This window comes from Miniopterus schreibersii, assembly GCF_964146895.1.
Source record: "Miniopterus schreibersii genome assembly, chromosome: 4".
Classification (NCBI taxonomy): Eukaryota; Metazoa; Chordata; class Mammalia; order Chiroptera; family Miniopteridae; genus Miniopterus; species Miniopterus schreibersii.
In genome coordinates, this window is record NC_138105.1 from 27,318,805 (window position 1) to 27,344,507 (window position 25,703).

General features: G+C 41.5%; 1 protein-coding gene across 11 annotated transcripts in view; it reads right to left on the reverse strand.

Moving 5' to 3' along the window:
• The window catches only part of TRRAP (transformation/transcription domain associated protein), a 116,382-nt gene that overhangs the window by 24,935 nt on the left and 65,744 nt on the right, over window positions 1–25,703 (reverse strand). For 7 of the 11 annotated variants that reach the window (XM_081136851.1, XM_081136854.1, XM_081136845.1 and 4 more), the window contains 16 exons: window positions 23,835–23,981; window positions 21,871–22,084; window positions 21,214–21,339; window positions 19,153–19,299; window positions 18,259–18,458; window positions 17,539–17,660; window positions 17,007–17,220; window positions 14,572–14,751; window positions 13,307–13,453; window positions 11,987–12,106; window positions 11,485–11,772; window positions 11,183–11,320; window positions 10,393–10,505; window positions 9,556–9,691; window positions 6,562–6,753; window positions 536–764 (listed from right to left, as the gene is read on the reverse strand). In XM_081136851.1, coding sequence (XP_080992977.1) covers window positions 536–764; window positions 6,562–6,753; window positions 9,556–9,691; window positions 10,393–10,505; window positions 11,183–11,320; window positions 11,485–11,772; window positions 11,987–12,106; window positions 13,307–13,453; window positions 14,572–14,751; window positions 17,007–17,220; window positions 17,539–17,660; window positions 18,259–18,458; window positions 19,153–19,299; window positions 21,214–21,339; window positions 21,871–22,084; window positions 23,835–23,981 — 2,713 coding nt within the window. The remainder of the gene's footprint in view (window positions 1–535; window positions 765–6,561; window positions 6,754–9,555; window positions 9,692–10,392; window positions 10,506–11,182; window positions 11,321–11,484; window positions 11,773–11,986; window positions 12,107–13,306; window positions 13,454–14,571; window positions 14,752–17,006; window positions 17,221–17,538; window positions 17,661–18,258; window positions 18,459–19,152; window positions 19,300–21,213; window positions 21,340–21,870; window positions 22,085–23,834; window positions 23,982–25,703) is intronic. The other 4 variants (XM_081136855.1, XM_081136853.1, XM_081136847.1 and 1 more) reach the window with 1 other exon arrangement.

Genomic DNA, 25,703 nt, shown 5'->3' on the forward strand with positions numbered 1-25,703 from the left:
GGCTTAAATCAAAAATGAAAACAAACACACATGGCTTATGAAGATGGGGAACTCCGTAATAAACTCATTACTTTTCCTCATATTTTATATCAAAAGGGAGATATAAAAAGCGCTAACTGTTGAGTTGAGTGTGACCATCTTGGCTAACTCAATCACAAAGGCTGCCCTAAACAAGCAGATGCCTGGCAGGTTTAGGGTATGAGCAGAGGAGACCAGAGAACTGGAGAAGGCTACACATACACGGCCACCTGAGAGCAGCTTGGGGGAGATGGGGGGCCAAAACAAACAGCCACAACCCAGAGCTCCAATCACACTGGCCTGAGCCCCTGATACAACAAGCAGCACTTCTGTTTTAACTGGAAAAAATTTAACAGGTAGGAAAACTCCTTCCCATCCTTTGCCACCTTCATCTTTGTCTCACCATACCCCACCACTACCTCCCATACCCACCCCAAATCAGAAAACCTGATAAAAGAAATAAAACAAAGCAAAACCAAGACATGAAACCAGAACAGTGGGATGTCTGGAAAATTACATGATGAATGCATGCCGGACCAGGTAGGTTTACCCTGGTAATGATGCTGCCGCCACATGAAGACGCTGCTCCAGTGGGACAAGTCGTCAGAGACAATGGGCAGCCTGTTCCTCCAGGTCTTCACCACGGTCTTCATGTCGTGCAGGCTGTTGTTCCTTCCCAGGTTGGTCGGCTGTAAACCTGCATTTATTTGTGCAGCTTCCTGAAGTTCAATGATTTGCTGGGCGGCCTGAATGGGACCAACATAAGAGATTCCACAGTAAGCATTACATCAAAGATCACATGAGAAAACAAACCAGAGTCAATCAGGAATCTGCTTTGCTGTAAAGATCTCACAATTCCATCATGAAAGAAAGCACTCTCACTTCACAGATACCTTAGCTTTCACATTAACCCACTCTTCACCTCCAGCATGGCTCTCCTAATCCCCCCAATCTTAAAACCTCAGCTCTGTGGCCTGTGAGATAGGAGATGGGAGAGGAATGGTGTAGATGACAAAACTTGCTAAGGGGTAGCCCCCAAAACGATTCTCTCTTTTCCAACAATAGTTGGCTCTTTCTCTACCAATGTCTAAGAAGAGAAAATTTAAAATCCCACAGCCATATTAAGAATTTCAAAACATGGTTCTGATGATCTCTTTAGGCTGGTATAGATATTTTCAACCACATCCCTTGTGAGTCTGTATAGTTTACTACTCAGATGCATTGCTGGCTCCAAACTTCTGGTGCCATCTTCTTACCAGGAGGGCCGTGGACTAAATTTTGATCCTATCCAAATTCTACCCATTAAGTTCTACCTTCCCCTCCCACAGGGATTTCTCCTACCTGCATGGCAGTGAATCATAGTCTCCCTATAATCATTTAAAATTTTGTTTCTTATGGATATGTCATCTCCCTCCACTTGGATCCTCCTTTGAGGTAGAATCTATGTTTTAAATTTTTCTGAATCTTCCCAAACATAGCACCTAGGTCAGTACTCAGTATCTCATTGTGTGGTCTTGATTTTAAAAACTGCCTACAGAGCCGTGGCCAGTGTGGCTTAGTTGGTTGGGAGTCATCCCATGCACCAAAAGATTGTTGGTTCCATTCCCAGTCAGGGCACATGCCTGGGTTTTGAGTTCAGTCCCCAGTAGGGGGCATGCAGAAAGCAGGCGATCGATGTTTCTCTCTCCCCCCTCCCCTTCCTCTCTCTCTAAAGGTCAATAAAAAGTTTTTTGTTTTTTTTTTAATTGCCTACAAGAATTATCTATATTGCAGGTCTAGTTCATTCCATGTAGATTTCTAAAATCTTTATCTAATCCTCCCTCCCACCAAAAGCGTACTGAAAATAGAACAATGGGATATTTGTTTTATAATAGCTTTACTGAGATATAACTGAAACAACAAAATTACCTCTTAAAGTGTACAATTCAGTAGTTCTTAGTATATTCCTAGAGTTATACAGCCATTACTAATTATAGAACCTTTACATCATTTCCAAAAGAAGCTTTATACCCATTGGTAGCCACCCTCCACTCTTCTTCTCCCAGAAGGTGACAACCACTAATCTGCTTTCTGTCTCTATGGATCTGTCTATTCCGGACATTTTATATAAATGGAATCATACAATATGTGACCTTGTGTCTGGCTTCTTCACTCAGCATATATTCAAGGTTTACCTAAACTGCAATATGTTATCAGTATTTCATTTCCTTTTTATTGCTGAATAAGGCTCCTTTCATGGATATACCACATTTTATTCATTTATCAGTTTATGGTAATTTGGGCTGTTTCCACATTTGGGCTATTATGAATATTTACTACTCTGAATAAGTTTTTGTGTGGCCATATGTTTTAACTTCTCTTAGAGTTATACCTAGGAGTGAAACTGCTAAAATCATATGGTAATTCCATATTTAATATTTTGAGGAATTATCAGACTCTTTCCAAAGAGGCAGAACTATTTTACATTCCCACCAGCAACGTATGAGGGTTCCATTCCCTCTACCTCCCCACCAACACTTGTTATTGTCTTTTTTATTCTAGCTATGCTAGTGGGTGTGAAGGGGTATCTCATTGTGGTTTTGATTTGCATTTCCCTAATGACTAGTGATGTAGAGCATCTTTTCATGTGCTTATAGGTCATTCATATATCTTCTTTAGAGAAATGTTTATTCAAATCTTTGCCCATTTTTAAATTGGGTTGTCTTCATTGTTGACTTACAAAAGTTCCTTATCCATTCTGGATAAAAGTACTTTATCAGATTTGCAAATATGTTCTCCCATTCTGTAGGCTTTTTGCTTTCTTGATGTTGTTCTTTGAAATACAAAAGTTAAATTTATTCCTCAGTATTTTAATCTTTTTTATCCTATTGTAAATGAATGGGTTCCTTAATTTCACCAAATTTGGGCAGTTTTCAGCCTTTATTTCTTCAAATATTCCTTCTGCCCCCTTTTCTCACCCTACTCCTTCAGGGACTCCCATTATGAGTATGTGGGTATGCCTGATGGTACGCCTGTCTCTCACAGGTCTCTGAGGCTCTGTTTATTGTTCTTCATTATTTTTCTTTTTATTCCTCAGGCTGGACAATATCAATTGATGTATCTTCAAGTACACTGACTTTTTCTTGTACCTGATAAAATCTGCTATTGAGCTTCTCTAGTGAATTTTTATTTCATTATACTTCTACTAAACTCTATTCATCGATATCCTCTACTTGGTGAGACATCATTCTCGTATTTTCCTTTTATTTTTTACATATGGTTTCCTTTAGTTTTTTTATCACGTTTACCATAGCTGATTTAAAGTTTATACGTCCAACAACTGGGCTTCCCTCAGGGACAGTTCCCATTGACTACTTTTTCCCTCCTTTATATGAACCATTATTTTCCTATTTATTTTCATGTCTCATAATTATTTGTTGAAAACTCAACATTTCGAATATTATAATGTGGTAACTCTGGATATGAGATCCCTCCTCTCTACGGGTTTGTAAAGGGTTTTTCTTTTTTTTGGTTGTTGCTATTTGTTTAGTGACTTTCTTGGACTAATTCTATAAAGTCTATATTATTTGTATAATGCAACCACTCAAGTCTCTGCTCAGTTAGCTTATGGTCAGCTAATGATTAGACAGAAATTTACTTAAAGACCTGAAACAATAAGACTCCCAGCAGAAGCCTCTACAGAGGGGCTGTGTGTGCCTGTTGTGTCATGCCTTCCACACTCCACCAGGCATTTTTCAATTCTACCATAGCCTTCACTCCCTGATTGTACAGTGCCTCAAGGTCAGCCAGTGGTGAAAGTTAGGGTCTTCTCAATTTTCCTGAGCATGTGCACAAAATCTATGAGCCCCTCTAGATTTCCAGAAATACATTAGAGCTTTTCAAAATCCTCTATGGAGGATTAGGGAATCCTTTATTCCCTAATCTTCCCTGCACTTAGCCAGTTTCTTCTGTGCCCCAGCTGGTATTGCTCCATCAGGCAGCTGTGATGTTAAACAATTGCCATTGATTGTTTTTGACAGAAGCCTCCACATATGCCTTTCCTTACTGAGTGGGCTCTGAGTCCAGTCAAACAGAGACAAACCCTGTGAACAGAGTTTTTCAAGGGAACTGCAATGCTGGTCAAATACTGCCAGTTCTCTGGGGCCAAGTGTTTCTTTGTGGGGTTTTGTTTTTTTTTGGGTTTTTTGTGTCTCTAAATCTGTTCTACCTTCCATTGGTGGCTACTAGGCTACTGGTTTTCACAGCTCCTATGGTTGGAAGTGTTGGTTTTCAATACTATGGTGGAAATGGGGAAAGAAAGAAAGGTAATATGACTATTAAATGCTACAAAGTTTGCTATTCTTACTAAAATACAGTTGTCTTTCTTAAATGCTCTTTGGATTGTTGCAAGTCTGTGTTTAATTTCCATAATCCTGAAAATTGCTTTTGACAATATTCCCCACTCTAGTTGTTGCTTCCATGAAAAGGAGCTTCAGAAACCCTTATTCTGTTATTCTGGATGATTTGCCTGAACAATATATTAAAGTCATTCTGTCTAAAACAAGACTCAGGCTCTGTGTTTCTTCTACATTAGTGGTTAACCCAGGAATCCAGTATTGGTGTTTTCGGTATGCCAAAGAGATAGACTGATCATCTAAATTCTCTATTAAAACCTGGGGTCTAAAATCAGTAAGATGGGAATGTTACTATACAGAAGTACCAAGACTTTTCCCTTCACTAATTTTCTTTTTTGGTGGTAGTTATAGGAGGAAGGGAAAGAGGCACTGGTCGTAGTTCTAAATATGTATTTTTTAATTTAATATAATAAATATTTTTTAAATTAGGCATTAACATTTATTAAGTTTGGACAAAAGGTACTTATTTGATTTTTAAAAAATAAGCACTTCTTGCCCTGGCCAGTGTGGCTCAATTGGTTGGAGCATTGTCCCACGCACCAGAAGGTCATGGGTTCGATCCCCAGTCAGGGCACATACCTAGGTTGAAGGTTTGATCCCCCGTCGAGGTGTGTAAGGGAGACAACTGATCAATGTATCTCTCACATCAATGTTTCTCTCTCTCTCTCTCCTTCCTCCCTCTCTAAAAAATTAAAAATAAGCACTTCTCTAACTCAGTCTCTCCACCTTCCTTATCTCAAATTCTATATAAATATGACCCTAAACATAAGAACAATTATTAAAATGATCAAATAGAAATGTTAAATGGTTTCCTAAAACCATTTTTATGGACACTGTCTGTGTTTTCTGTAAGATTTCTCAGCTATGTTGGTTGACAGTGCTATTGGAGATAGAAATCATCTTTTACAGTCAGATTTATAACCAAGATAACCAACAACTATTTATCAAGCATCAACCATGAGGGAAGTAGTCAAGAGAAATAAAACTACCTTTAATTTCACCTCCGAAATACTTGAATCAGGATTATCTGAAATATTATATTTTAACTCCATGCTTTAAATATATAATTCACAATAATTTCTACTTAATTATTAACAATTGTGTTATTCATAATACTTAGTCATTCACAATATACCTTGAAATAAAGCAAAAGATAATAGATACAAAAAGAAAAATATCAAAACAAAACAAGTAATTAGCTGTTTCAAAGAACTTCTAGTTCACTTTGCAGAAGACAGGAAAATCTAAGTATATTACAAAGCAACTATACTATGATAAAAATCAACATACCAATTTAGTCTCAAAACTACTCTTTCAAAAGAAAAAAAAGTATAACCATTCTGCATTATAGTTATAACATCAACCGACAGTTTTCCTCAATAACACTGGTAGCTGCTCAGCCCCGTGTGTGTGTGTGTGTGTGGTGGTGGTGTGCACATGCGTACAGGAGCTGGGAAGAGTCAGAAAACATGTGTTCTATGGACAGAAAAAGCAATTGAAGGGTGGTTCATGTGGCTAGAACAAACTGTCAGAAACAGTAAAGATGACACACAAAGGAAGAAGCCAAGGCATAGTCTATTTAATCAGCAGTCTTAAGAGTTTCAGAGGACACCCTGGCCAGGTGGCTCAGCTGGTTGGAGCATCATCCCGTATACCAAAAGGTTGCGGGTTTGATTCCCAGTCAGGGCACAAACCCAGGTTGCGGGTTCAATCTCTGGTCAGAGCACGTATGTGAGGCAACTGACCGATGTTTCTCTCTCCCTAAAATCAAACAAAAAAACAAAAAAAGCATATTTTTCAGGTGAGGATAAACGAAGTTTCAGAGGATGACAGATTTTTAGAACTGATGGTGGTATAGTGAGCACTAAAGAAAATCCATGAAGCAAAAATGCACATCATCAAAATCACTCCTGAGGATGTATTCTGTCACTTAAATCCGCTGGAAGCTCCAAAAATGAGAAGCAACATTTCAGTCCTTTACATTTTCACTCTGGCCTTCCTTCCACTGAGCATGAGTTTAAATGGGAAAGGACAAGAGGAAGGAGTTTCCTCTTTGCCATCCAGCTCAGTTCACAGATCTACGCCTGGAGAAGATGTTCTCTGCTATGATAGGCCCATAAGACTGCTCATATTAATGTATCATACCCACCTGGAGAAGAGGGGTATGCACATGGGACACCACATGGGGCAACCGCCGCCACTCACGGATGGCCAAGCTGCTGGCCATTTCCACCAGGCGTTCGATGAAGCTGAGCTGTTGCTCCTCAGGGTGGCAGATAGCCAGGTATCCACGGTACATGTTGACCTTCCAAGCCATCTCCTTGGGACAACTTACTTCTACCTGGTAGTAAAAGAACATTATATAGGAAACTATGGGTATTTTTCCTCTCAATAGAAAGAATCTAAAAGGAAAGTCAATGTATTTTTGTAGTCAATTCTTCAAAGCAATAGGCAGAAGTTAAGCTATAAATAGACATTTATTTCCTTTAGAAAAGTCATATGTTTCGGCTGCTTTATCTAGATTCTATCCTTTTCTGAATACCAGTCAGTGGCTAATCTCTCTAGCTATGAAAGAATGTCACTGGCTCCTTGCTTTAAGGTATCAGTAGTTCCAAAAAAGGGCAAACCGATCACCACTGCTATGATAGACCAGATTAACAACCATCACCTGGCTACAAAGTGAGCCAGTGAAGTTTTAAAGTATTAAACATATATTCATCTCCACTCTGATAAATATCAGTAAGATTATGAATTGTTTCTAATTCAATTGTTATTCTGGGAAATTAATCTAACTTGTTCCACATTATACAAGGAAGCAGAAGGCAGTGATTCAGGTTTATAAGAACATGCTTAAACATCCATAAATGTTACCATGATTTAAAAGCCACACTTCACTATCTATCATAACATTTTCCCTATATTTCTTATACCTTGGTTATCAGTTCTACTATGAATATAGACTGAGCATGGAGCCATCACATTTCCCCTCTTTAACCCAAACCCTTGCTCCCACATACACAGCTACAGCTGGGTAAAGGATCCTCATGTGTTCCTGAAATCCCACGTGTTTGCTCACCACCTTCTAGAGAAAGCATGAGAATTCACCACATATTACCAATCTCTTACAGAGCATTTAAATGATAAAAAATTAAAGTCTTTTCAAAAATAATCTCTGTATAAGAAGATGAAAGAATATCTGTGCTGAAGGAATTGCATAGGGCTTGCTGTAAACAATACCAATAAACATTCATTCTGAAGCATCTCTGGAAAGTAACAAAAATTATACACATTTTAGTGCATTAATGCTATCTGCCCAAGTGATGTAAGTAATAATAATGCCATCTTGCATTTTATACCTTGGCCTGTTTTGACTTCTTACTCTTTCGAAAACCATTCACATTCTTGCCCTGGCCAGTGTGGCTCAGGGGCTGGAGCCTCAGCCCACACGCCGAAGGTTCGAGGGTTTGATTCCTGGTGAAGGGCACATACCTGAGTTGCAGGTTTAATACCCAGCCCAGGTTGGGGCCCATGAGAGAGGGAACCAATTGATGTGAGATACATGATGTTTCTCTCTCTCCCTCTCTCCCTCTCTCTCCCCCTTCCATCCTCTCTAAAAATCAATGGAAAAAATATCCTCAGGTGAGGATTAACAAAACAGAACAAAAATTCACATTCTCGGTTCCTGTTAATCTCAATAACCCAATGATGAAGTTCAGTAACGCAAACTTGTGAACATATCTGCTTCCAACATGATCCTCTAAAATTACACCAATCTCCTATTTTCTGGACTTAAACACTATTTAACACTGGCCTTTTTTTCTTTTTTCATCAATTATAACACCTATCCTCTGTAACATTAACAGCAAAGGCATCTCTTTTAATTTTTCCCCACTGGAAAAAATTACCCCATCTATTAAATCACACCAAGAAATGGACTGCTGCAAGCAGCCCTATAACCATAATTCACAGGAATAAACAATTTGTTTTTCCCTTCAAATACCAGCAAATAAATAACTTAGTCCGATAAAGACAGCTTGAAATTCATTTACTAACAATTACTCAGAACGTTTGTATACTTTGAGCTTTTTTCTAATAAATGCCTTACAGCCTGTCAGTGTGGCTCAGCGGTTGAGCATCAACCTAGGATCCAGGAGATCAAGGTTCGATTCCCAGTCAGGGCACATGCCGGGGTTGCAGCCTCAATGCCCAGTAGGGGGCATGCAGGAGGCAGCCAATTGATGACTCTCTAATCATTAATGTCTCTCTCTCTCTCTCAAATCAATAAAGATTTTTTTTTAATGCCCTACAATTTTTGGAAAATAATAAAGAGGTTGTGAAGAAGGAATTCATTTGCAGACCTATCAACAGTATGATACTGCACATATCCTGGTAACTGAAACCTTGGAAAGGAGATTTTTAAAAGTTAAGAATTATAATCAACTGTAAATGCATTCTGTCAGCAAAATATATGTATAATGTGTTGCGGGGTCAGGTGGTGCACAGGGCTGTTGTCCAGCGCGTTTGTTACTCGACAGAAACTTCCCAGCAGAAGAAAAGGAACGGTACCTGTGTCCCACTCTTCCATCATGCACCAACCCCTCTGGGTGCAGTTTAATTTTTTTATATGTGGAGCTCAACCAAATTAATGAATCAATTTCACTTACACTATACCACCATCACTTCCATAGTACAAAACATGTTGATACCAGTTCATTCACCAAACTTTTACTGACAACTCCTCACCTGCCAAGCGCTGGGATTGTTTGAGTCACCTATGCTGGACTCACGTCTAGCAGTACTTCTGCCAATCAAATCCACCAGTAACACTGACTCTGTTCTTCCAAATTTCTCCAGGGACTATTCGTTTGCTCATAGAATCCAAGGTCTCCATACCTGACACTTATTATTGTAACTGAATGATTAACTAACAATTTATAATTTAACTCAAATTCAGGAAAGGTGCTAGAGATAACCAGAAATAATTCTTGCTTCCCAAGATCTATTTTGATCTCCCAAAATTCCCAGGTTGTTCTAAGTGAAATCTCCAGAGAGATTCATGGCTTTGACAAAAGGAACCCACGAAGCTGTGGGAACATAACCCAAGAGTGGATGAGTCAGCAGGGTGGTGGGAGGGAGGTCTCACCTGCACCAATGCCTCCTTCATGGCGGTCCAGTTAGACACCCGCCAAGCACACTCCAGGACGAGGTAAGGGTTTATATGACCTTTGGACTGGCCGTACTCTGTCAAGGCTTCCCATTGGTTCAATTCCTTAGAGCACCTAGAACACCAGGGAGTTGAGAAGTTCAGTTACCAACACACCAACAGATTCAGAAAGCACAGGGGACAGTCATTTATTTTCACTCCACAGAAAAAAACTTTCTTCCCCCTAGAGAAGGGTGGGCTCCTGTGGGATCCCAGGCTTGGTCTATTGCAAGTTCCACCTGCCCTCTGGAAGGAACTGCTCCCTGGAACATCAAGAATCGCCTACTGCACAGCAGAGCTCAAAGCCCCAGAGCAGTGGAGAGGCAGGAATCACTATTCCTCCAACAGACACTTTTAATTACTCAAGCCTTTAAAACTGTCAGTAGAGTTTTGTTTGTTCTTTTTTCTATGGAGTCATGAAGAAAGTAGCAAAGTTCCCTTTAAAAACATTCATGCCCAGCCGGGCATGGCTCAGCAGTTGAGCACTGACCTAGGATCCAGGAGATCATGGTTCGATTCCTGGTCAGGGCACATGCCCGGGTTGCGGGCTCAATCCCCAGTTGGGAGTGTGCAGAAAGCAGCCGATCAATGACTCTCTCATCACTAATGTTTCTCTCTCTCTCTCTCTCCCCTTCTCCCTTCCTCTCTCTGAAATCAACAGACATATTAAAAATAATAATAAAATAAAAATACTCATTATGAGAACATTTCAGAGATTTGTCATGGGTTCCCTTAACTAACTCTTAGCTGACAGGAATACATCCCTATTGGGCTTACCGAATCCAGTGGTCCTCCCAAAGCTGGTATTCTGGGAAAATAGCAGGGGATGCATTACTCCTCTCATGTTCTTTTTTGGCTTTATCCATTGCCTTCTCATAGGACTCTTGTGCCTAAAAAAAGTTAATAATGCTTTCAAACTGCTATTTACCTAGCAAACTTTCCACAGCTGTTGCTCAGTGATTTAAGGCAAGTTGGATCATAAACCCAGGAGTGCCTCACTCCTCTACAATCGCTTGCCCCCCCTGGAATCCCCTACTCAGAGTACAGAAGATTGGGGGGAAAAGGGAGGAGAAGTGAGGGTGCGTCGTTCCCCACACAGAATGGAGAGGGAGGCTCCCGGCCCCAGGATAAACCACTCTGTCCTTCAACAGTAAGAGCAGAGGCCACAGCCCATACCCATGCTTCCAGAGTTTCTGTGGCTCAGTATCCTAAACAGGGCTGAGAACCATACCGTGACCTTGGCCCACCCATGCTACACTGAAAGACCAAGCATGAAGACTGAAATTTAAACACAAAATGCCATCTACCTTCCACTTCCAACAGGACCAATGAGTGCAGATAAAAACCATCCACATTAGCTTGTAATGGTAAAGTGTTTAGGACTAAGCATTAAAAATTTTCATGTCATGTATGTTTCTCTCAAAGGGCCTTTATGTGTAGGACAGATGCTTCAAGTAAAACAGCAAACTTCTTATATAAATGTGAACTGACCTGAGGACATTACAATATTGTAATATTATAATATATATAACCACGCATCCCAGCCATTTCCTTCAACAACGGTTACCTGCTCAAAAAATCCATGCTGCTCGTAAGCAATAGCAGTTGCTGTCTCGGAATACTTGCAACGCTTCTGCCATAAACCAGCCCACATGTCTTCTTCTTGTAACAAAGAGTAAAGTTCTGCAAGGGAATCCAGGATCTCCTGAAAACACAGATCCTGGTTTCTGAGTGCTCATGACATATACTTTTTTCTTTTTTCAATAAAGCAACTTCATTGTGCTAGAATTTAAAATCACTTGGGAGATGTTTATTGAGACCATGACGTCACTACCAAGGAAGATGTAATTAACAATGAGGGGGCCTCACCTGCTGAGGTGGAGTTATGCTCTCCTGCTCATAAAATTCCGCTGTTTGCTTTGGCTTAATCTGCAGGCTCAGGCCTTTCTCAAAAGCCTGGTGCTCTAGCATTAATGTGGAACGGAACCAAAGGTTGTGTGTTTTCCCCAAGTACTTCAGAACGCAGGGTCTGATGGGGATGGGAGGGACACACTGGGACATGGCTTCCACAAAGCAATTCAGTGCGCTGGGCTGACAGTCCCGCTGCACCTGGTGACTGCCACTGCACAGGAACGGGCTAATCTCGCCGGCTAGAGCCTGAAACCAAAGATCATGTTAGCTCAGAACTTCATTCAAAAATCCATCAAGTCTTTACTCTCTCACACAGCATCTGTGAATATTTTTAATAATTCACTCTTAGATAACAGGCAGTAGTTTCCTCATCCTTTGAAACTTAAGATTATTTTATCACAAAAATTTATCAAAAGCTAAAACTACATTTTCCAAAACAGAACTTTAAAAATATACTCACATGCTGCTGTCGGTCAGACAGAATTTTCCACAATCTGGGGAAAAGCTGGACCCAGGTCTTTTCTGCCAGTGTTGTGGAAATGTGGCACAGCTGGACAAAGGCACTGAGCAGTGCCCCAGTCTACAGAAAGAAGAAAAGTTAGCGCCACGGGGCCCGGGCTGGTGCTCAGCTCCCTGCCACAGCTGCCTCACACGTTCACGCTGAGGCGGCACTTCAGGCCCACACTCGACCAGACTCCTCCACTTCCTAACTTCCAAAGGTCTGAGCAAGTGTCATGTCAGAGTGAAAACACAGGTCCTGAGCACCAGAGATCAACCCATGTTGGGTTTAGCAGCCAAGCACAGACGTGGGTAAGGGACTCATCAGTGACACGCCTTCATTTTTTAACTTTAAGGGCATTTCCAAACATGCCTATGCTGAAAGTACATGAGAGGTACACAGGTGCCATCAAGCAAAGGCCACTGAAAATATAAAAGGGGAAATAGGAAAAGCACACACATATGAGCAAGTTATAAAAATCAAGGACCCTGAAAGTTCAGTCTCTGCAACTGACAGCGAACAAGAGATGGAAAAGTAGCTGGAATGAAACAGAACATCCTACAAAAGGAGCCAGAGTTGGAATCCAAGGGCCCAAAGAGCTATCAAATCCACAGATGGGTTGATTTTGTCCACAGCTATGTTGTTTTTGAAAATCTGAATTAGCTGCCAACATTTCTTATAAACAGCCAGGTTTCTAGCCTGCTTAAAGCCCATGGGGCCCGCCTAGCTCCTAATATGAACAGAATCATCCCTGTTTCTAACACTCCTCAAAAGTAACTCAGTATATGGAGCCCTAAGTGATTCTAAGAGTCATTACCTGAAAAACAATCATATCTATAATTAACCTGAGAGTTTGTGGAAGCCAAAGATCTGGAAAGATCTCAAAATAGGTATATTTGGATTTCCCTGCTCCCAAAAGTAGACCTGATTCACCACATATTCTCATTTTCTTCTTTTTTATTGTACTTGAAAAATAATCCAGCAATGTCTCATCATATATATTTAGTAAACAATTTTACCATCCCTTTCAAGGGACAGAAATGGGGAATTAACCTCTTTTTCGTATTTTCTCCCATAAGACAATGTAATTCCTTTCACAAATCCTTGCATAAAACATCCACTTTAGAGTCTCACAGAGCTATAATAGTTTCCATTGAGAAAGGAAAGAAAGCGAAACTTGTAAAGGAAAATCTTACACTGCTGTGGAATAATCCTGATTTAGGATTCAAAATATTCAGAGGGGTAAAAACCACAACTATGCCTCCAAACCCGCACACAGACCTTCACTTCCCGGAGAGTATCAAGGAATTTGTCATGTCTGTTGGTTAGCATATGCAGCTGGTTTCCAATGTCCTTTTCAGAAAGTTCCTTGGTTTTGGGTGTGCTGGTCTGATCTCCAGGAGCTAGTTCAATATCTATCTCTACATCCTAAAAAACAAACACAAATAAGCAAAACTAAAAAGTCAATAATTAAAATCCAACCAACACAACTCTTAAAAACTTATTACATTTTTGGCAAGTAATATTTTAGTTAATTTCTGAAGTTTATAATTATTAAAAAAATCTTGAATTCTAAAATAAACAAACAGATTCTAGACCAAACCTATCTCCTTCTCTCTTTATTTATAGATGACACCATTTTGCTTTCATATTTGGATTATAGGAAGCAAAATAAAGTACCAACAGTAAAAACAATAAAGATTATTAGATGTGGCCGGGTAACTCAATTGGTTAGAGCATCATCCCAATAAGCCAAGGTTGTGGGTTCATTCTCCGGTCAGGGCTCATACAAGAATCAGCCAGTGAATGAATGAATTAGTGGAACAACAAATCTATGTCTCTCTGTCTCCGTATCTAAAATAAATTTTCTAAAAATCTAACTGAACAAAAACAACATAAGTGTCTGTGGATGGATCAATGGATAAAGAAAATGTGTGTGAGTGTGTACATACATACATACAATGGAATACTGTTCAGGTATAAAAAAGAATGAAATCTTGCCATTTTTAAAAACATGAATGGCCCTTGAGGGGCATGACACTAAGTGAAATAAGTCAGAGAGCCAAACTGGTGGTTGCCAGAGGTGAAGGCAGTGAGGGAGGGGGGTGAAAATCGATGAAGGGGGTAAAAGGTACAAACTTCCAGTAAGTCCTGGGGATGTAATGTACAGCATGGCGACTACAGTAAATAATACTGTATTGTATATTTGAAAATCTCTAAAAGAGTAGTTCTTAAAAGTTCTCATCACAAGAAAAAATAATTCTGTAATTGTGTGATGATGAATATTAACTAGACTTAGTATGATCATTTCACAATACATACAAATATCAACTCTTTATGTTGTATACCTGAAAGCAATATAACGTTATATGTCCGTTATATCTCAATTTAAAAAATCTAATTGAATGTAGGTACCACATTCAGAGCTTTTAAGTAGACAGATTTTAATGCAGCACTCTTGCCCTAAAGAAATTCAACACTAATATAAAATTGGAGAAATGGGCATTCTGCTGTGAAAAGGAGGCCCCACACAATCCAGACATTACCTCCTCTTTAGACTCGCTGTTCTCTCGCTCCCGAGGCTCCTGCTTGACATGTGTGACCATGGCAAAGGCTGCTCGATCATGGCTGTCGGCCAGGTTGATGACATTGGTGATGGACGGGAGCATAGCTCCTTGGCAGCTGGTCCCAATGGCAGTGCTCTTCTCACACACGGCCAAAAGAAGCTAGAGGGTTTGTGGACAGAAATAAATACCTAGCACCCACACCTGGCATTTGGGGTGTGTAGAACCAGTCACTATCTAGTCATCTTGACAGGCATACCCATTCTGATGGCTCCCAAGCCCACAATTTTGCTCCGCACATCTCCCCAGTTTTGACAAAAAGTCTGAACCTCTCTACACGTCCCTCACTCAGGAACCTCTGACTATGTCTAAGAGAAAGCTCAGCTCAGCATCTTTCTCCCCTACCAGAGGGCATCTTCTCCTGTTCTCTCTGCAGCATCTCCCAGACAGGTAAGACAGGTTCCTTTGCTTCATCCACCAAATTTTTTCTTCTGTCTCATCACTCATGCCACATCACCAAGTCCTGCCAATTTTACCTCCTGAATACTTAGGCAGCTGTCACCGCCTGGACAGAACTCCCTAACTCATCCTGACATACTCTTCTCAAACCCATCTTCTTCCACACAGCTGACCCTCGACCGGCTTTCACAGTCCTCAGGGAACAGTGCAAGCTCCTTATAGCGTGGATCACAAGATCTCCCGAAATGTAACGCTCCCCACCTGCACGTAGCACTTCCAAGACTACGCCTTACACCCCAATATGCCGCCACACCTGGCCTCTGCTCATGCTGCCCTCCAGTCATTCTTGCATTCTTTTGGCAAATATTTACTGAGCCCCCACAAGGTGCTGTGAGGCCCTGGAGATTCATTTGTCAACTTCACAGAGCTGGCATCCCCTACCATCGTGAAGATGAAGTGTCAGCGGGAAGGACAAGGCCAACATCAACACATAGAGACACATACTCACGACAGCAGCCACAGAACAACAGACTGACAGAGAAGAGGGTGCCTGCCTCAGCTTGGGGCGTCAAAAATGTGGCATGTCTGGGAACACAGAAGCCAGCAAAGCGGGAAACTAGTGAGTGAAGAGACAACAGCACAGGCTGGAGAGAGTGGCACAGGTCTAGCCACTCAGGGGCCAGCAAGACTGTCTCCTGCAGGCTGGGTTTTGTGCCAGGTACCGTGGCAAACAGCGACATGAACAGCTTTGTTCGTTAAGAACAATTCTGTAATAAAAAAACTGTAGTGGGTAGGAGGGAAGGTGGGTGAGCGCTAAGACACTGTTCCCGTCACCCTTGTGAGCCATGATGGTGGCGATAAGCAGGAGGTAGAAGGTGGAAGAGGGAGAAGTGAGTGATCCTAAACTGGTAACCCCTGGTGATAGACAAGATACACAGGATGGAGGAGGGAAGGGTAGAGGATTCCTGGCTTGTGCTCTATAGCCTACCTTGTCCTCTATCAATCCCTGTGTATCTGCACAGGCAATGTCTTCCATCTCTGTATCAACAGTACCTGACCAGGGCCTGCCACCTAATAACAGCCATCTATAGGTCTCTTGAATGAATGAATGAATGAATGAATGAATGAATGAATGAATATATCAAGGAACTTTGCCCACTCCACTGCCATTCAGCATTAAGAAAATGCATATTCAGTGCAAACTGAAATATGTCAGTTAACAAGTTCTCACTGAAACCCAATGCCATAATTCCATTCTTTACCCTCAAAGAGAATTTCACAACCTTCCGTCTCATCTAAAAAAAAGTAATGTGGTGCCCAGCCAGCGTGACTCAGTAGTTGAGCATCAACCTATGAACCAGGAGGTCACAGTTCAATTCCTGGTCAGGGCACATGCCCAAGTTGCAGGCTTGATCCCACAGGAGGTAGTCAATCAATGTTTCGCTCTCACATCAATGTTTCTCTCACCCTCTCCCCTCCTCTCTCTCTAAAAATCAACTTAAAAATCTTGAAAAACAAACAAAAGAAATATTCGAAAGCCTCTGACTTAGCATCCACAGAAATGGTCTGTTCACACAGGCCTTTATCCCCAGCACCCTGACTCCCCACACTGAGGGATTAGAGCCTAGAGGCCCCGCCTTCCTGCTTTAAGAATTATGAGAGCTGACAGTTATAGCACATTCAATCTTCTAGGGCATATAGACAGAATTTACAATTTTTATATTGGAGGGAAAATCAATCTTTAGCTACAAACTAAGGAATATTATTCAACTTTCTAATTAAAGCACTTAAAATCACCCCAAAAAAGCTTTAGATAACACTTGGCTTTAAGTCTTTTTTTTTCTTCCTACTACAAATTAAAAGTAGTTGAATGGGGAGATTTCTATTCATCTTGGTGTATGTGAATACCTCCTGGCTTCAGTGCCCCGGCCACAGAGAGTGAGCAGAGCTCGTCCTACCTCAATGCACTGCTTAATCCAAAAGTGGTTCCCCATGGCTTCCCAATTCTGGGAGCAGGTCACATAAAGCAGACGCTCATAAACCCGACGTTTCATAGAATTGTCAAAGACTTCGAAAAATTTTGCCCTGATGAGTGGCTGGGCACAACGCAGCCCAGAGAGAAAGGCAGGCTCGAGTTTTGCAGTCAGCTCACTGCCAGACAGTGCCTCATCCCTGTAACCGAAGGAATAACAGCAAGATGAAAGAGCTATACCCGAAGGTGAACCCCTCAAGCCATAAGCAAACAGGGGGGTACCGACTTCCCGAAATGCCTTTATGAAAACCAAGAGTACGCTACAAACCATTGCTGGCTGATGCAGCATTTGTGCAAAATGTTCAGTAGTGATGCCAAAACATGTTACATGATTTAGAATTTAAATGAGTATGTAAAACTTGGGTATAACAAAAAAATCAAAAAGTCATGTAATGTTGGTTGGTCAGAGAGCACACTATAGATTGATACATAAAATACTTGATAACTGCAGTAATTACCTGTAGACATAGTTAACAAGGTCTAAGAACTGTGCATTTAATTCAAGGTCTTCTGGAAAACGCTTTTCTATGTAGGTCATCATTTTCACAAGCAAGATGGACTTCTCCCGGAGTGTAGGTGTCTGTATGAATTTTTTAAAACAAAAGGTCAATTACTTCTATCTGAGAGAAGACATGTCCAAAATACTTCAGCCATCTGCTCTACTACTTTTTAAGCTCCTACAATTTTGTCAAGTAAAACAAGATGGTCGTTTCTAAACAAATAAATAAAACATCAAAGATGGCCCTGGTTATCTTTGGATGCTTAAAATCAAGACGGATGCCAATATAATTTCCTTAGGAATTACAGCTCACTTTGGAGAGAAAGCAATTAAATTATAAAACAAATCACAAGTTTGCAAGCATCTTATTAAATAATAGTCTCTCATTTTTTTCTTGGCTTACCTTCACCACCATAAAAGACTAACAAGTAAGGTCCATTTAACATTTTAACAAGTAAAACCACATTAAGATGAGTGACCAATTATCTCAAGTTTCTATTTAAAATCTGTTAAGCACAGTAAGAAAAACCCATCTTTAAAAAAAGATACTGTCACTGCAAATAGAGAAAAGTTGTGCTTGATGGGACCTTCCAGAAGAAAAGCTTAGGAAGCAAGGCCTGAATTTTCTTTTACATACAAAGGTAACCTGGCCAACTTGCAGCCCCTCTTCCCAGCTCACCTGATTGGCTGCCACTGGGGAATTATTTTTAACCCATTCTTCCACAATTTTCACCACAGCCCGGAGGATTTTGGCATCGGGGGATTTTTCAATGAGGGAGGTCAGGATGGCCTGAATAAAGTTCTTCCTCATCTCCATGCTCATCACAGCCAGGCGTGTTTTCACCAGCTCCAGACTCAGCATCACCAGCTCACTAGTTCCTGCTCGTGGGGAGAAAGAACACAGCTCAACAACTTCTACAAGGTACATCAACAGAAACCACTTTGCACTACATAGCATGTTGATTCTGCCCATTTTCCCCCCAAATATTTTCTCCAGCCTCCTCAGTTTCTTGCTATTACACCACCTTGCAATGGTGGCCCTTGTAAAGGGGCTCCCCACAAGGAAGAGATGATGAAGTTGTTGGGACCAAGGCAGGCAACCCTGGGGTACAGTCAAGTCCCAAAGTCACGTCAATGGTACTTGTGTTCCAAGGTGCACTGAGCAGCTGTGCCGACCACAGCCCACTCCCCTCCCAACAAACATATCACCCAGATTCCTGGAGTCCACTCCTCAGGTCTGGAACTTGAGACTTAATTCGTCAGACATAACAACTCTGGGCAATCTCTGTTCTACAGCAAAACTGTTAGATAACACTCAGTGCTGCAAGTTCCACACAAATGACCAATCATTTAAATGTTTCTTCCCTCTCACATTCACAAATTTTAAAGCAGTTCATTTTCAAAAGGAGTCTCATTTTGGTTTTAAATGAACCCCTTACAAACTCTTTGTTAAAAGCAACTGATAATGAATTTCACATGAACAGCAGGCATTAGTGTTTACTTTAGAATTCAGTCACAAAGCCAGCACTGTTTAGTCTTGAGGGAAAAACTGGGAACAAGTCAAGTTTGTCACCTGAGGTTGCTTCTGTGCTGCCCGAGGCTGCCTGTGGATTGAGGTGCTCTCGGACCATCTTCTGCAGGGAGCGCATGAAGACTGAGATCAGCCTGTCTATGTAGCTCGGGTTGTTGCTGCAGGCAGACTTGAGGATCATAAGGGTCCCTAAAAGGTAGAAATTGCCAGTTTTCTTTTTAGAAAAGTTTTAGAAAAGTGAGTAATTGACAAAAATGTGCTAATTAAAACATTTTAAAATGTGCTGTTTCCAACAAAGGTATGAATTAATCCCAAATGTCAACATTGTAAGCCTTTATATGGCAAAGACAACATTTTGAAATATTATATGTTCACTCTCAATTCTTAATTCATGAGCAAAATCTTCAGGCATAAAAACTGATTTCTGTGCTTCAGTAGAAACAGTCTCACCTTCAGTTCTGCATTTATCTTTAGGGTATTTATGGCAAACCACCCTAAGCAAAATGTTTTGTCCCATATATGTTTGGGGGGGTGCTTCCTTTTTACCTAGGCTATCTGGGCATGACAAATGTTTTAGATTCAATTTGCACCTCGTTCTGAAAAACTGCCTAACACCAGAGCACAAATACTGAGTATGTGAAAAAAACTGGCATTTTTATAAACATCCTGACCCTGATCTACACATTAAATTTAATTTTGTGTTCATGGTTCACATCATAGAAAAATAAAAGGGTACGTATTTTCCATTTACAGGTGCAATCATCCCAGATTTAGACAATTTTAGGTCTGATTCATTAAAAAGCTGGCCCTCAATACAGTAGTAAACATGTGACCAATCTGATTCTTCGACAGGTAACCCATGACGCTGGCGGGTGAGGACAAGGACTACGGGGAACACTCCTGGCTGCCATGCTCACCTCTACTGAGCAGCCATCAGTAATGGAGCCCTGGATCTAGCAGTGTGGCCAACTGGACAGACCCACTTGCCCCAAGGCTGCCCCTGGCCTGCTGTTAACCCCACAAAGGAGGGAGGCAGGGCCAAAGGTGGTGAGCCCTCTCAAAGAGAGTCCTTTGGAGAATTAACAAGATGTTCAAGCTACACTGAGATAGAAGCAAGGTTGCAAAGCAGGATCTGCTGTATGATCCCACTTTTTAAGAAGTAACAAAAGCATTCCTCACTATCCAAATCTATCTGGCTCCAGAATAGAGACAACAAGCATGAATAGCAAGGGATACCATTTTAACTAAATGTATCAGACTCCTGAATTTCATGTAACAAGTAGGAAGAGTTAGGAGGGAAAGAAACTCATTAAACAATAACCTATGGTTTACAAACGCAGATAAGTGTTTGCATAGCAAGTGCTTTCTGTATACGGATTTCTATACCTATGTATAGAAAAAAGACATGCATCTTAAAATGCTGAATGAGTAGAGAGGCTGACAGGTTACTTTTATTTAGCTTTCCTTCATTTGTATTTTCAAAGTTTTATACAATGAATATATAATAAGGGAGAAAAAAAATTTCAGAGTTGCTAACCCAAGGCCTAATCCTAGTCACAGATGTGAGTTTAGCAAAAATCAGAGTATTTATACATTCTGGGTATCTGGAGGCCAAAGTCACCCAGCTGCCCTCATTACCCAAGAAACCAACTTTCTTTTCACCTGGGGCAGCCAGGGCCTCACCACGTAGATGGGGAGGAGTTCTTGGCTTATGAGTGGCTGACAGGTGAACACGTTGTGAAAGGCAGTGATTCTACATGTTTGCATACTGTTTTAGCAGCATCTCTGTGCTTTGTGTAAAACCAGGTCAGGAGTATCCATGCAACATGGGGCAATTCCAGTCGCAACCAAATTTGCATCTGAGGATGAGGTGGAAGAAACACGGAAGCACTGGTTTGGGGAGGGGTGGGGTGGGGTTGTTCACCTCAAAGACCACAGGGGACCATAGCCTTGTATGCACCAGGACACACAGAGGCACCCTCAGCAACCCCCCCCAGACAGCCTGAGCCTTTCCTTTCTACAGAAAGCTCGTCCAGGGAACACAGACAAAACAATGCCAAACTAAACCAGTGCTGGGAAAACCAGGCTCAGGCACACACTCACCAAAGAGCTGAGAGGGATTCGCATTGGTGGCCTTCTCATAGTTAGTGAGTCCTTCATAGATGACCTTCCCAACGGCTGCATAGAGGCATTCCAGCTCTTCATACTTGGAGGCCACACTGGAAGTGCCTAAAACAGAAGCAAGAACCTGGCCTCTGTGGTTTGGGTTCTCAGGCCTGACCAGGCCCTGGGACATTAATCTCCCTCTCACTAAGGGGCTGAGTTTTAGTTATTTTGGGATCTGTGGCAACTGGCATGAGCACTTCTCTCCCATTGGTGCTCCCCTCTGGGCAGGGTTCCTACTTTACGAAGACAACTGACAACCTTTTATCTCACTTGAACTCACTTCAAAATACACTTACAGTATTTATCTTGTCAATTGTTCAACATCTGACAAAATATTTTCACCTAACTTCCCTTTACTACCTTAAGGAAACAGGAATGCTCAGCTGATGAAGAACTGCAGACAAAAAATAGAATGCAGTGACTACTGCTATTAAGTTCTTATGTCAATTTTTGTTTAAAAGGTTGAAAATATAAAGAAAAGTGAAATAGTAAAATGCTCCATATAGTAACTGGAGGATGAGCACTCTCCAATAACAAGCTTTGTGCCCACCCATCCACTCAGAAAGAAAGGCATCAATGGGGAAGGTCACATACTTGGCTCTGTTGGGAAAATGCTCATTAGGCGTGAGAGAAGGCTATGGACTGCTCGTAAGACTTTGGTGTTTCCACATGTCATACAGGCAGCGATTCCACGCTGCAGGGGTTTGAAGCTACTGAGGATGGCTGGAGACTGGAGAACAGTTAGCAAGAAACTCAGCACTTCCAATCCTGTGCAAATATTTCCATAGTTAACTTGATTAGGCTGCTCCTGGAATGGAGAACACAGGTCACACGCAGATGAAATACTCCAGTATACTGAATTATAGTCAACCAAAATTTAAAACAATGTGCTACTGAGTATTTAGAAATGAAGTAAAAAAAAACAGTAAAGAATGAGCACATGATACATATAAAAACATGTGACTACCATATTTTATTAATACAGCAGGACTTCACGTTTCTTTTAATAAATTTGCTTTAAATATTTAGTCAAAACTTTTTTAAAGCTCATGAAAAATATTCAATATTAAATGTTAAATTTTTGAAAATCACTAAAATCTGGTCTAAAAAGGCAAATACTACAATGCATTTTGTCTCCTTCCACCTTTTTATTTAAAATGCAAATATTCTTCCAATAAGAAAGTATCTTTGAAACTCTGTATCATGAAATCAATCTAACAGATGATACCAGAATTAAAAACAAACAAAACAAAACAATAAAATAGAAAACAGAGTCCATGGTTTGCAGTAAAGTATTGCTTCATGAAACTTTGTTTCTATGGTTTATACATATATGTGTATGCACTGGGTTGTGAGGTAAAATCTCACTATGGGGAAAAGGTGGAAAGGTGTGAGCACAGCATATTGTGCTATGAAAACATTAGCCTATTTACTTATGGCTGAGCTTGACTTAACTGTGATTGTATGTGATAGGAAAGAATTTGACTTTCCAAAGAGAAATAAATCTGCAGACAATCCAGAACTTATACATCAGGCTGGAATCAAAGCATGCACTAGAGACTTAGGGGCATATGATCCTACTGTTTTCATAACACAGGTTACCTCTATAACCTTTCAAAAAACTTAAGCAACATTAGTCTTTGCAATGCAAAATAACAAATGTTTACAACAGGTTAGCAACCCCCAGAAAATTATAGGATCAAAGATTTTATAAAAACAAAACAAAACCCACCAAATAATCAGCATTAGGGGCTATTTCTTTGTCTCTACAGTGCTCAATAACAAATTCTATGTCCACCTGCTTTAAAAATTCAAGTTTATTTTAAAGGCTATTGCATAAATCAACTAAAAATGTTTATTTCAAGCCAGCCAGTAGGTCAATTTTAAAAATGAGACTTCAGAAGGCTAGAGAACTATTATATTTTCAAAACTAACTATACTCGGTGCTGGGGGGTGAAAGCTGAGGTTTTAAAACCATTTTCGGGTAGTGAAATTCCCTCCTTATTGGCAGTATGAAAATTAAATAAAATCTCATTTAAAAAGGCCAGAAGGGGGAGCCCTCAGGCACTCTGGACACTACCACTCCTCAATTAGAGACCCCCAACAAGATGGTGAATTACAGGCTCCAATAGGAAGAATTGTCAATTACAGATCACAACAGGAAAAAACGCACACTACCTTATTACTCCAGCCAGAAGAGTTCCTCCCTTGCCCAGCAACTTATCCAACAAGAAACAATAGCTACCCTGAACTCTCCATTTCCTCCATCCCTCCAACCGACTTTTCTTCAAAATCATCCCTCTCACACTCCTCTTTTCTCTCTAGAAAGTAACGTTCCTCTCCTTAGCTTGCTGGACTTGCACTATGGTTTTTGCTATAGCATGCAATTCTTCTGCTATTCCCACTTTGCTGGTAAAATAACTGGCTATTTTATTTTTAAGGTCAACAGCAGCCAGAAGACAAAGTGTAAGGGGCCACAACTGAACAAAGGAATGAAGGTTCAGATTTTGGTGGCCTAGCCCCAAGCCCAAGCAATTGCAACAGATCCCCACACCTACCACACTCATCAGCAGCTTGTCGAACCACTGGAGTTTGAGCTCAGACTTGGACCACATGTCCGGTCGCAAGGCAGTTTTCAGGAGGGTCACACAACGGCGAGAAAGCACCTCCCCAGGAGACCCGGCAGTGTTGGTGTTGTCGTTAACCTGGAAGTTCACTCAATTCAAGCCCACATTTCACTGCATAAATCTTCAGTCATTCTGTGACACTGCTTCTTTCCCATGCCCCACACCCTTGCATTCCTGCTCTCCACCTCACAGCTACCCACCTCCCACTGGACTCAGCTCAGCCCTCTCTGGCACGGGGACCCTCCCCACAGGACCCTCCCTCTCCCTTACATTGGGTCAGTGGTGATTTGCAATCATTTGTGTAATTGATTAATTAGTGTCAAGAGGTTCCCTGAGGGCAGGATCTGTTCTCCTCCCTTCTGAACCTACTAAGCTGTGTCTAGCACACTGCAACAGGCAAGAAAGTAGTGGTTAAATAGTTTAATACAGTGATTTTCAACTGGTGTGCCACAAGAATTTTTAAAGCATGTAATATCTGACTACTTAGGAGCACTGACCTCTTTTCCCTTAGACTGTCAAATAAAAAAATGACAACAGCCAGCACAACAGCCATCCAGGTTGAATGAATAAAAATTATATTTTTTGTCAGATTGGCAAAAAATATATTTTTGGTGTGCCACAGAATTTCAGTAATTAGCTTATGTGTGCCGTGAGATGAAAAAGGTTGAAAATCACTGGTTTAGTAGGTTCTTTTCAGTACTTGGAAAGCCTCAATAGTATTGCAAGACACATTATTTTGTTTAATAATTATAAAAACTGAAGATTACTAAATTTTTTAAAAAAAACATAGAAAAATTTCATTTATAATATTTCTTTGAAATACAGAAAGGAATAGTTTCAAAAATAGATCACCAATAACTCCATGAAAACCAATATTGATATGAGTGCTTGCATTTATTTATTGATTTTATTTATTGATTTTAGAAAGAGGAAGGGGGAGAGGGAAGGAGGGAGGAAGGAGAGGGAGAGGGAAGGAGGGAGGAAGGAGAGGGAGAGGGAGAGGGAGAGGGAGAGGGAGAGGGAGAGGGAGAGGGAGAGGGAGAGGGAGAGGGAGAGGGAGAGGGAGAGGGAGAGGGAGAGGGAGAGGGAGAGGGAGAGGGAGAGGGAGAGGGAGAGGGAGAGGGAGAGGGAGAGGGAGAGGGAGAGGGAGAGGGAGAGGGAGAGGGAGAGGGAGAGGGAGAGGGAGAGGGAGAGGGAGAGGGAGAGGGAGAGGGAGAGGGAGAGGGAGAGGGAGAGGGAGAGGGAGAGGGAGAGGGAGAGGGAGAGGGAGAGGGAGAGGGAGAGGGAGAGGGAGAGGGAGAGGGAGAGGGAGAGGGAGAGGGAGAGGGAGAGGGAGAGGGAGAGGGAGAGGGAGAGGGAGAGGGAGAGGGAGAGGGAGAGGGAGAGGGAGAGGGAGAGGGAGAGGGAGAGGGAGAGGGAGAGGGAGAGGGAGAGGGAGAGGGAGAGGGAGAGGGAGAGGGAGAGGGAGAGGGAGAGGGAGAGGGAGAGGGAGAGGGAGAGGGAGAGGGAGAGGGAGAGGGAGAGGGAGAGGGAGAGGGAGAGGGAGAGGGAGAGGGAGAGGGAGAGGGAGAGGGAGAGGGAGAGGGAGAGGGAGAGGGAGAGGGAGAGGGAAACATCGACTGTTGTTCCACCTATTTATGCATTCATTGGTTGCTTCTTTTACGTGTCCTGATAAGATCAAACCCTCAACCACAGTGTATCAGGACAACACTCTAACCACCTGAGCTACCCAGCCAGGGTGTATTTAAGTTAATTGTTGTGTTGGACTATCCCAACACCTTTATGAACTACGTAACTTGG